The sequence below is a fragment of the Staurois parvus genome, unplaced genomic scaffold (genome assembly GCF_062004578.1).
Source record: "Staurois parvus isolate SC_StPar_1 unplaced genomic scaffold, SC_StPar_1.0 ptg000048l, whole genome shotgun sequence".
Lineage (NCBI taxonomy): Eukaryota > Metazoa > Chordata > Amphibia > Anura > Ranidae > Staurois > Staurois parvus.
The window spans coordinates 17,322,410-17,335,728 of record NW_028317844.1 but is presented as its reverse complement, the minus strand read 5'-3'; the positions used below and the strand labels follow the sequence as shown (position 1 = coordinate 17,335,728).

The 13,319-nt window shown below is 38.0% G+C and overlaps 1 protein-coding gene across 1 annotated transcript in view; it reads left to right on the top strand.

Annotated features, from left to right (window-relative positions):
* KLHL32 (kelch like family member 32) overlaps positions 1-13,319 on the top strand; it is a 246,851-nt gene that overhangs the window by 153,868 nt on the left and 79,664 nt on the right. The window contains exon 6 of the mRNA XM_089665298.1: positions 6,116-6,331. Coding sequence (XP_089521424.1) covers positions 6,116-6,331 — 216 coding nt within the window. The remainder of the gene's footprint in view (positions 1-6,115; positions 6,332-13,319) is intronic.

Here is a 13,319-nt window from a genome sequence, read left to right as displayed (position 1 = left end):
CCTACCACCATTTGGTTATCACACCTGAATGTATTAGTCTCACTAGAAAAAAAGACCATAAGGTCATTGCCAAACTTCCCCTTTCCCACCCAAAGTTTTGCTACATGAGTCATGGATATCATTACCAGTAACAACTATTTGAACGTTAATGCTTTCCTCTTCCTCCTCATCTGCTTTTTCATCACATTCTGGTAAATTTTATATAGCTTCCCATCTTCCAATCTTCAACTATACTTTTGTCAACTTCCATCCAACCACCACCACCATTATTATTTTATTTATAACAGAAGGCTTGCACCTAGGCACTAGTAGAGATTGAAGATAATTTCAAAGTGACTGGGAAGGAATGAAGAGGAGGAGCACTAAGTGGTACCTTGGCTTGAAAAAAGTAATGGCAGATTTTTTTTTTATCTGTGACTGCAGAGACAAAACATCTAGGCAATAGCCCTGGGTGCTTGGCAGGGATGAAACACCTGTTATTATGTGTATATAGATTTGAGAACAGTAACACTTTCTTGCTGCATCTGCTTGTATGCTTGATGCAACCTTCTCTACTAACGCCACATTTTTATTGTTTATGTAGGTGTAGCTGCAATATTCTTTCACATCCCACTCCCACTGATTTATTTCTTTTCAGATGAAAATGGCATATTATATTGTATTTTAAAATCCAGGTATCCAAAAATGACAACAGTCGCATTAACAAAAAAAGCAAACCTTTTTTACTTGACAGCTTGCATGGAAGAGTATATAATTGAGAAACAGGCTAATCATTGAACAACCAGCACTGCCAGTAAAATAAATTATTTCACTGCAATCTGAAAGCAAACCTGTATATATGTTTGCAGTGGCATGCTTTACTTATATATGAGAACTTGGAAACACACAACACAGATTTTGCTTCATATTACTGGCAACATATATTAAAGTTTGGGCATCTGACTGAGGTCTTGACAACTGTCAATGTATGAAAAACACTGCCAGAAAAATATTTTTTAATTATGACCTAAAACTTAGAAGATATACAACCTGGATGTGAAAGGTGACTTCTGTTCACATCAAACCACATAACATGGTTGGTATTTGTCATTCAACTGCAACAAGAAAATATTCTCCTTTGTAAAAAATAATAGTTTTTTTTTAAATGTCCATTGCATGTAAAGAGGTATTCTTTGCAAAGTGAAACTTCTTCACATTCACTAAGTTCCCTAAAATCAACCCCAAGATCTTTTAAAATTGCAAAATGCCATTTCTAACCCCAATAGCAAACATTGTTTCATTTCTTATCACATATAACTATTCTCTATGAAAATTACACAAAAAGTGGAAACAAGATAAAGTCATGATGACTCCTAACTTTGAATGGTTTCAGCATAAGGCCAAGTATCAGAAAAAAAGCTAACTGCATGCAACATTTTAGAACTAGATTTGTGAGTGTATATACTGTATCTCTAACAAATTAGCTATTTGCAGTGTTCACATAACCACTTTAGTATCTGCTCAGATGAGTTTTCAATGTTATATCCATACAAGCACAGACACATTTATGTTATCTGGGGCTAATTTGATCAAAAACCAATTACCCTATCAGGGTTGATGAGCAAATGTAAGCAATTCTGTTGTTCTGGCAAAACAGGCATTGGCATCTGCTTCACCAGGCAGATTTTACCATCCACCTTGGATTTTGCGAATTAGTAAAGGTGCCGACAATGCACAGAACCTTCTTATTTGGGAGGCTGGGAAATCCCCACTTACTCACTTGAAGTCAGCAATGAGAAAAAAAGGAGCCTAGTCCCCAAGATAGCACATGTGATTCCCCAACACAGAGGTTAGGTAAGTTACATAGTTAGTCTGGCTGAACAATTTTAAGGTCACAGGGAACTAAGGAAGATGACTTCCTAGGCTGCCTGCTTACATCACTTCATAGTTACATAGTTACACAGTTAGTCTGGCTGAAAAAAGACAAAAGTCCATACAGTTCAACCAAAAAAAAAAAGTTATAATCCTATACCCACTTGATGCAGAGGAAGGCAAAAAAACCCCAGCAAAACATGATTCAATTTGCTCCTGCAGGGGAAAAAATTCCTTCCTGATCCCGAGAGTCAATTGGATATTCCCTGGATCAACTTTACCTATAAATGTTAGTATCCAGTTATATTCTGTGTATCTAGAAAGGAATTCAGGCCTTTTTATAGAAATCCACTGAGTTGGCCAAAACCAACTCTTGAGGGAGTCTGTTCCACATTTTCACAGCTCTTACTGTAAAGAAACCTTTCCATAGTTGGAGATTAAATCTCTTTTCCTCTAGATGAAATCTTTTGTTCTTTGTCTATAGCAGCCCCCTTTCTCATAAGGCAAGCAGTCCTCCCTGTACTTGGTTGCCCCCAGGTCTTATATACAGTGCTGTAGTGCCTGGCTATCACGCCAGGGCAGGCGCTAGCTAAGCACAGAAAACAGGAGTTTGCAGTTGGCAGACAGCGTGGACCAATGGGAGTCCGGGTTCAGGGAAGGCAATGTTCAGAGAGTAGTCAGGGTCAAAACAAAGGTAAAAAGGCAGGCTGCATTCAGAGAGTGGTCCAAAGTCCAATCTGAGGTTGATAACAAGGAAATCCAAACTAACTGGCAGGGCACTGATTGGGTAAAGGTCAAGGCATGGGAACAAGGCAAGCAAACAGGGAGCTTGAAGCATATATTGCAAACACTATCACAAGCATGATACTAAGGGCTTGGCAGGCTTTAAACAGGAGTGAACTCCATCCAGGGGCTGTGTCTACACCAATTACCCTTCAGGTGGACAGTCACACGGAGAGTACAGCTTAGCCTAAACCAGGATACTGGAATGAGACCAGCAGCTGCCATGGAACAGGGACACTACACGCTCCTGACACCAGGACCACTGTGGTGCAGGGCAAGGATGCTAATGGCTCATGTATAAAAACACAAAGCAGTATAAGAGAAATGTATATTGATTTAAAATGGAAAGCTGAAGAAACTTAATTCACTCTTTTGACATATTTCCTTTTTATGGAAGGAAAAAATTCTATGCAGTTCACAAGTCTGACAAAGTGAAGTACATGTGGCTGTGGTGTCTGATTCTACATCTTCATGTTTATTGACGCAGTAGCGTTCACCCAAGAACAATCATAGGAGCAGTGGTGTCCCTAGGTGGGTGCGGGGGGTGCAGTGACAGCTGCCCCCGCCCTGGTGTAGCGGTAAAATGAGTATCCCCTTAAGCAACTGCACATGTGCCAGTTTCAGGCCGAAGAAGCCGATCGCCGGCTGTGTGCTAAAGTCGGAGATTGGCTTCTTCGGCCTGGAAACCGGCACATGCACAGTTGCTTCAGGGGATACATATCTTCAAGCGATACTCATTTTACTGCTACACTGGCATCGCTCTTTCCTCTCTGGAGGGGTGACACCACGTGTTACGGCACCGGGTGACACAAACCCTAGGGACACCTCTGCATAGGAGCTCATTTTTTTCCCACTTCGCTCTGTCATGTTATTCCACATGTTAGAGGAATGAAGACCTTGCAAATAGTAACTATTTCTTTCTTTACAATATTTTTATTGGAATTTTCAAGAAGGTACAGCATAACCATTGTGTAGTAAGTTTCAAGAAGTCAATCAGGCACAGGATCTTAAAAGTGATCATAACATATTGTGAAACATGCTTTTGAAAGTATTGGCATTTTTTTAATTGCATCCTCAGCAAATAATGCTTAGCAGAGTTACTTCAGCATATCTGAATGTTAATGTTATTAAGTATTATGTTACAAGTGTGAATATGTGCAGCTGAAGAGCTGTAAATATTTTCTAATAATTAAGAATGTTTGATGTTATGGAACCCTAATGATGGCCTACATGAAAGCTGTTTTCATTTTTCTAGCAAAAGAATATGTTTCTTTGTACATTTTCTCTTTCAATCAGCAAATATTTTTGACAGAATAGTTTACTAGTTTTAGAACAAAGAAAATAAAGAAAAAATAAAATAAACACTGAAGAGGAATAGCATATAATACTTTCATTGTACCTCCATTGTCATATACTGTAAGTTCAAAAATATTAAATTAAATTGCAGCATCATAATAGGACATAAATCTTTGGGAATACCAAAATATGTAAATCAGTATTTCACTGTATTTAAATGCAGATTTTTCTAGGAAAGCTTCTGATGGCTAGTTGTGTAATACGATTGTAATATAGAGAAAATCAAAAACAAATGCAGATCATAGAACACATAACTAACTCCAGAGAAAAAAAAAAAGAATAGAATGGGTTTTGGAAGACACAAAACCACTAGTTAGATGTATGAGCTGAAACCAAACTCTTAGTGTGAAGCTCTGTCCATTTAAAAACCAATACACTTTCATGTTGCTCTGTGTTGTGCAAATACAATTCCCAAACTTGCACTCAGAGCCCACTCTATCCTGTCTCCTGTGCCGTACTATTATTCAATGGGCATGCCTATCATTATAATGATGGATGAGGGCTGAAGTCAAATTCAAGAACTGCAGTTGGCATTTTCATAATCAAAAGCCACCAACAGATTTCTGTTATGTATGGCAGGGTATGTGAAAGCAGAGATGTGCGCTTTTTTATGCCTGCTGCTGGTTTAGTAGCTTAAAGTAAACACAGGTTCACCTTAAACTATTCAGAGACCATTGTAGGAGTAAAGCTGTTAATTTATCAACCATTAGCATCTCTGGTGTGGGAGCCTGGGATAATTGTATACCAAAACAATTTATACTAAATGATATGTAGTATAATTTGAATAATTTAATGTGAGATGATGATGTTGATGCAGAAATGCTGAAGTTGCTCACGTTGTTCTCTCGGTTGCTTAGCTCTCTTTGCGTCTCCTACTAGAGCACCATTTACATTAGAGAATAAAAATGACTGCCAGGGTTCCAAAGCCTTATTAAGTAGGGAGAGGGTAGCAGGTTAAGCTCAGCTGGTTTAGAGAATAGAACATGCTGTAACTTCAGTGCTTCTGCTGTAAACCTTGAACATCAATTATTCCACAGTACCTGCAGGTACAGGAGTCAGTGTAGGCTTGCTTGAAAGCTTATTTACTGTTTGTTAAGAATATGTAAATACTTAAATGTCCATAGCTTGACTGCAGGTTCATGTTGTGTATTGCTTCCATCATTTTTCAATTATAAACTCACATCAATGTCAGCTGGCTGCATTCAATAGGGTGTGTGCATTGTCTGGAAAGGCATGCTGGTTCCTGCTGGCAGATCAGACAGACAGTCTTCTGTAAAAAACGTGTCCATTTAAGCATGTTTAGACACACTTACAATCATACCTACATTAAAAACCCAGAATCTTCCACTTCTTTTGGTTTACACCCACTGAAGCTGTTGTCCATGTGTCTGTTCATACTAACAAGGTTGTAGTGTTTTTGTTTTCTATTTTATTGTATCTGATTCTGGTTTTGTTTTTAATTAGCCGGCTAGCAGTCCAGCCTGCAATCTCAACCACGGCACCTTCATACTCTGTTAATTTATTTATTTCCACATATGGACAGGTGTTACCTGCGCTTTTGCACAAAGACGGGCCTTACCTATTCCTACACACTCCAGCTTGTGTTCATACTGAGCATTCCTACTTAGGGTTTGCTATGGGACTGAGATTTTGTAGACATCATTACTATCTATTACTGGAAATGTTCCAATATGTTGTACCTGCCTGTACTGATATAACATCTGTCCTGACTGTTTGGTTGTTTGTCTTCTGCTGGTTGTACAGTAGACCAATATTTTGTACAGTTTGTATCTATTTTTTTTCTGTATTTTTGTGCCCTAAGTTGTTTTGTAAAACTCAGTAAACATTGATTATACAAAATAAAAGAAAAACAGGATTTTAACAGTCATGGATGCACATATGTTCATTTTTTTTTCGCTACTAAACTCAGCGCTACATTGGAACCCCTAGTGCACCTGTCTGAATGGCTCTATTCGGTTTTATTTTGCATTTGTTATGCCTATGTGAATGAATCCATACACAGTAATGAATATGGAAACTACATAATATTATAATATAACCTAATAACATAAATACCCATAAAATATCTGTTGCAGCTGAAATTGTTTTTTTTTCTACATTCTAGGAACTAAATAGCTTTAATTATTTGGACTTATACAAACTGGCAGACCTTTTTAATCTGACCTTACTGGAGGGAGCAGTTGTGGACTTTTTGGTAAAGCACTTGTCTGAACTTCTTAAGACTCATCCAGAAGAAGTTCTTGCACTACCTTTCCGTCTCCTCAGAGAAGTTCTGAAGAGCGACCAGTTAACATCACTTAGTGAAGAACAAATATGGCAGGTGAGTAAAAGTGTTAAAATTCCTCTTTCTAGAAATGAATTGATCATTTGCAGTGACATACCTTAGCTTTACTAGACATACATAAGGTATGACATGATCACAGACATAGCCAGATAATTTTATCATTCTGCATCTTGTTGCTATGAGTGGGGAGACTTCTGACTGCTGTCTTTAAAATGGTTGTAAGAGTTTTTTGTTTTTTTCTAAATAACAAACATGTCTATACTTACCTGCTTTGTGCAATAGAATTGCACAGACCAGCCCCGATCCTCCCTTCTTGGGTTCCCCCGTTTCTCCTGGCTCCTCCTCTTGTGCTGATGCCCCCAATAAGAAGCAGATTCCCATGCGGGCAGTCATGCAGGCTCTCTCCTGAGCCCCACTGCTGTGTTCATTGACACAGACATTGGGACTCAGCCCTGCCCCCCACACTCTCGTCACTGGAGTTGCTTGACAGGAGCATGAGCAAATGGCTCCCGCTGCTATTGATCTGCCCATTGAGGAGCGCCGCAGCTCTCATGCACAGGACTGGATCCTGATGAGGCTCAGGTAAGTCTTAAGGGGGGTGAGGGGGCAAGTCTGTGACATAGAAGTCTGTAACTCAAGGTAAAAAACCTTGAGGCTTTAGAATCACTTTAGGAAAACCATTCTTGAAGGCATCCTGTAGCTTTGAATTTATGGAGGATGCTCCAAATAATGATTTCATAATGTAGCACAGTGTGGGTGGCATGCTTGCTCTATTCACTTTTGCAGGTTTGAAAGTACCTACAGTAGTTTTGTCTGTGGTCATGTGCTGTATATTGAAGGTGCAATAGAAAAGTATTTGATTTAAATTATTATAGTTAGAGTGACTTGGGCTCAGAAGCAACTCTCTTATCTTTGTAAATGGGTACAAAAACTGATTTTAGTGACTGGAGAACTTCCAGTTAAAGTTTTGGGTATAAGTTAGGATAAGCATGTTACTAGAAACATTTTTTTATGCCTACAGGCTTTAATTCTATAATAATATAATAATGCATAATAACAGTAAAGCTCCAAAATGAAAATAGAATTTAAACTGTTGGCGCTTTATAAATCCTGTATAATAATGCTAATAATGATAATGAAGGAATGTTATGTGGATGGGAAAAACATCTTTCCTGGCTTACTTAATAAAAGTAATGATTTTTAGTAACTCATAAGAACTCACCTGATTTGTGATTGGTTGATAGGTATGTTATGTACACTCTTCTTTGCATTTATAAATGTTTTGCAACTTTATAAGTTATACACTGCATCACCCTTTAAGAGGCCAGTACACAAAAAAAGATTGCTGAAATTTTTCTTGAAGTTTCTGCTTTCAGTACATAACCCTTGACATATTAAATGTAACATAGCTCACCGCTCCAAGGCCTACCATGGCTCATCCAATCTTAAGCCCCTAAATTAGAAACCACCCAACAATAGGTATAAGACAGGAGTCCACTGTCTCCTGCCCCACAGACTTCCTTGTACTGTCACATCAGGTCACCCCTACTTTGTGTTGGGTCTCGCAAACTTTGAGTTCACACCCCTGGGGGTAGCCAGTGAATTGAGGGCAAAACATCTGTTATTAGGATATAAATCCCTAACAGATCTGCCACTATCTTTCTGGAGAGCTGCTCAACTTTGACACTTTCTCCTAATTTTACCTAAACCACAGGAATTGGCCAACACTGCTACAGCTTTTGAACACCTTTGTTTAGACTGGGCCCCTATTTCTTGTGCTATATCCTACCATCTACTGAACCAACCCTACCGAGGATTACTCCATGTCATACCTTTTGAAGTGGGAAAGGGATTTAGGGACTTCTTTTTCACAGACTCAGTGGGATCATATCCTTTATTTTGTCAACAAGTCCTCTGTGGCAAACATGATCCAGGAATCAGGCTTTCAAATTCTTTACTCCATAAAGAATCCCTATAAGTCTCCATAAGATCTTTTCACAAACCTACCCCCTATGCTGGCACTCCCAATGGGCAGTCAGCACCACACATTGTATTTTTTGGTAGTGCCCAGTGTCAGATTCTTTTGGACCATATTTTGGTCCCTGACCAAGAAACAGATGTTGACCTGGATGATGACCCTGCTGCTAATATATTGCACCTGAAACTTTTTCTAAAAGTAAATATAAACACTCATTTCTAGTTTCAATATTGCCACAGATTACATTCCACTAAGGTGGAAGCAAACCTTTCCACTCACCATGGCCTTATGATGCTCAAAAGTTCAGAAGCTTTGTTCCATGGCAAAATTAACTTCCTCATTAAAGAATCAAGAGGAAAAATATAAGAAAGCATTGTTCTATTGGAGGGACTTACATACTCTATAGAATACAAATCTTTATTATCATCTGCATAGCCTGCCTATAACACTATAAGGTTCTGCATGACATTCCCTCTATGCTGGAGAAGGGGGACGGGGGAATTGGGCTCTGGAATCTGAGTTTTTGACTTTCACCATCTATTTGCCTACCCTAGTGACTCTAGACCTCCTCTTCCTCACCCTCCCCCCCTTTGTCTCTTAATGACCTAGGATTCTCACCCAAGCTGGTTAAGGGGCTCCAGGGAACTTGTATCATTCAAAGGAAAACGTTTTTTTCAGTTTCTTCATCAGTTGGTAAAACCCGGTTTGGGATCTGGAGAACGTATATTCCCCAGCACACTAGTTGGACAGGTTGGGCTGGGCTTTTAGAAGAAGGTGGTTCTGGGCTCCACCCCAGCAGACAGAGGAGTGCGCTGCCAGGAATCAGTAGGGCTCCACTTAGGAGAGCTAGTCTTGTGCATGTAAGAGACAAACAAGGGCCTAAATGGTAAGGCCATAGTAGCAGTGTTGAATGTGTAAGTCAGGAGGCTTAATGTCATTTGGTTTTGGACGGAAAAGCAATGCTGAAAACCTCTGCGAGGGAAACTCCTTGATTTTGATTTCTAGAACTCTGTTTGAACTTTCTTTTAATGAAATTGGATCAGAAAAGCCCTTAAAAAGAAGGAAAGCGAATGGTGGTGCCCTTACATGCTCTATCACATCAAGCGATTTCTCACACCCCCATATTCCAATCTCTCTTCTCTATCCTCTCACCCTTTTTTTGCATTAATAGCCCTAAATCCCTCATTTCCCACTTATTGAAATTGGCAAAGGGAGTATTGGCATTCTATCTATGTGTTAAACAGGGTACAAACTTCTTGATATTGTATTTGCTGTGCTCAGCCTGGCCAAAACTGCCTGCAAGCAATATTCAAATGTGCCTTGATAAAGGTTCTCTCATTACCTGACTAGAAGAAATTCCGCTGTTTTTATACATTTTTTTTTTATTACAGATTTTGTACTTTGCATTGTTATCCCTGCTTGCCTTTTTTCATAAATAAAGAATTCATATTAAAAAATATAATGTAACGAATTTCACTCTTGGATAGGTCAAATAGATCTGTTCAGTTGCAAGCGCACTTATAAAAATAGATATGCAAATGATAATAACTGTGGGGTAAATTAAACAGGATTTGTGAAGGTAAAATGGGTTGTTTTATTTTTATCTATTTTTTTTTTGATGACTGACAGCAGTGATTGCAGTACACACCTATTAGTTATCATTACTGCTTCTCTACTAATGCTGTTATACACATTCTCCACAACTAGTTTATTGCTGAAGGCTATGCTTTTTATTCATGGTCACTGAGAATGAGTTAACAATGACCATAAATATCAACCACTTTAGTGTTGTTTTTCAGGAGGCAATAAGGATTTATTTTGTTTTATCTTAGTAAATAAGTAATTCACCTTCAGAAAAACCCAATAGTGAGGAATTAAATTTAGACCTGTAATATTGCCTGAAGACTTGCCAAGTTCATCATTTTTGCAAAGGTTATACTAGTAATGTAATATACCATGGATGAATCTAATATGCATCAGAGGTGAAGGCTGGGGAGAACTGTGGATTAGCGTCAGAGTGTTTTATATAAGCCTTGCGTGATGGACAGGCTGAAGACAGAGCTACTGAATCTCATTACATTGCCGTATTGTTTCTTACTGACTACTCTTGGTAAAACGAAGTAGTCATTGACGTCGACAAAATTTCCATCCCATATGTCTTCCAAGAACACTGTATAGAAATCAGCCTAGAGATTGTGAGGCCCTGTAAACAGATTTCCCTGATCTATGGTAAACTGTTTACATGTTATTAACCTTCTTCTATTCCAAAGCTATCGCCACACTTTCCAGCATCGGTTTGTTGATATTGGTTAGTAATTAAATAATTTTCTCTCTGCCTTTTTTGACAAATTATTGATTCTTTCTGAGGCTCAATATTTCAGTTAAAGCTCAAGTTTTCCAAAAGTAATGTTCTAGTTTTAGTCTGAGAAGGGTGCACTAAGTCGTTCATTGACGTCTTATATTTCTTTCATATGACAACAGAAAGATTCCCCTACTATAATTCCCAATTTAGTTTCTGTCTATGTTGGAGCTTTGTTGCTGTCCATGTTTTTGTGTTCCAGAAATTCCTGTTGCATCCTCCATAGTATAAAATAAATAAATACAAAATCCCACAGGGAACTATGAGCCTCTCATAATACCAGAGGTGGTGAGCAGACCCAGGAATTGAAGGGAAAATAAATATTACCAACTGAGTTCCACAGATTATGTTTGTAGGAAATAGGGCCTTTGGCATCAGGATTTTTTCACTTTAAGTGGATTTTAGTCTGTCATACAAGTCTATAGGAATGCAAAACCTGCTTGAAGCAGAATAAATGCAACTCAACTGCAGGTCAAATGCACCTGTCAGCAAATGTTAAATAATGATCTCAGAAGCATCTTAAATTGATATCAAATTGATACCATCAACAAAAGCCCAAAGGTCTGTTGACACAGGCCCATAAGGCAGGTCAAATCAAGAGAATCTATAGCAAAAACTGAAATATTACCTTAGAGTGGACCAACCTCCTGTTTTTGAAAGATAAAGTGTTACCTATTGTAATGTTCTGCAATGGAACTGTGCACCTAGTTTACAAGTTGTCCATCAATAAATAAATTGCTGTGCCTCCCTAAAGTGCAAAAAACCTTCTCATATATTCATATATACATAACTTAGAAAAAAAGTGCTGTTACTATCAAAGTTCGGGTGCAAATATAATCATCCCCCACATGTGCCCAAAAAATAAATAAATCATATAAAAATTCACACAAATATTGAAATAAAGTGCTATTCTTAAAGTGCATATCATTTATAAAGAATATCCACAGGTGCATGCAATTTATAAATGAAAGTCCATGTGCTTTTCTAAACTCATGCATAGGTGCATTATCCTCCACCATTAAAAAAATCCATGCTCACGTCCAGTATGCGACTTGCCCTCTTACAGGTCAAAGAGCTTAATTCCTTCTGGAGGTAATATTTCTCCCAAATATGGACTCTCTCCCATCCGATAATCTCCCTTTCAGTTATTCAAATGGATCTTTCTATTTGTATGTATGTGGCCCTTTAACCGCTTTCCGTCCTCCCTATAGCAGAAATACTGCTACAGGGCGGCACGGGTGCTCAAAATCACGTACATATATGTGATTATGCATTTCCGGGTAGCCTACCCGCTCCACCATCACCCGCTGTTGTCAATCACCAGGTCCCGGCCTGTAAGTACTTGCTGGCGCCTGGTGATTTCCGAAGATCTCCGATGGGGAGAACTGTTTTGTTTACTAACAGTCCTCCTCTCTGTCAGCTTGGGCACACTGCTCTGGATGGCTGTGCACAGCACAGCCATCCAGAGCAGTGTGATTACAGTAAAGCACACTGACATGGCCCCCTAGTAAAACACTCGCAGCACACAGTTAACCCTTTGATCGCCCCTCACCTTAACACCTTCCTGCCCAGTGCCATTAGTACAGTGTCAGTGCTTTTTTTTTAGTACAGTGTCAGAGTGTCCACCGCAGTCCTGCAGTCCTACTAAAGTCGCTGATAGCCGCCATTACTAATAATAAAAAATAAATTTAAAAAATGTTAAAAAATTCCAGTATATATACTGCCATTTGTAAACACTAAAACTTTCACGTAAACCAATTAATTTACATGTATTGGGATTTTTTTTATCAAAGACATGTAGCAGAATACATTTTGGTGTAAATTTATGACAAAATTAGATTTTTAAAATTTTTTTACTGGACATGTTTAATAGAAAAAAGTCAAAAATATTGTTTTTTTTCTCAAAATTGTCGGCCTTTTTTTTTTTTAAATCAATGTAATAAGTGACCCCTAAACCTAACCCCTAACCAATAAATAAATTATTAATAATAATAATAAAAAAAAAAAGTGAATGAATAAATAAACAAAATAACACCTAACCCCCAACCCAACCCCTAACCCTAAATCTAACCCCAACAAAGAAATAAAAACAAAAATAAATAATAAATGTGTTAATATTTTTTTTATTTTTTATTAAATAAATACATAAATAATAATAAATTACCCCCTAACCCTAAAAATTATAAATAAATACAGAAAATGAAAGAAAAGCTGATGAAAAAGATAAAAAAGCTGAAAAACATAGCAACAAATGATGAAACAGATAAAAAGTTTTCTTCTGGCTGTTGAAAAAACATCAAAGCTCAAAAACGCTGTGCAAAAACGTGCATAAAAACATACAACAAAACACTCAAAAACACAATGCTCAGGTGTGAATGTAGCCTAATAGTTTGTCTATATGTTCTGAATACCATTCCTGCATGTGGCTGGTATTCTTACTCTTTTGTAGCTTTTTTTATATTGTTTATATCTATATCTGAGTGACTGCATACCTGACAGTTACTAAAACAATATATTATGGGGATTGAACATTTTATGGAATGTCAATGCAACATGGCCTGCGACATACCACATATGAAAATTGCATTAGTTGTGACCAGGATCAACTTAATTACAGGTGAGTCACTTCAAAGGCCCAAGTTGTTGTATCAGGATTGACCTTTGACGCAACTGAATTCAGTGTATCA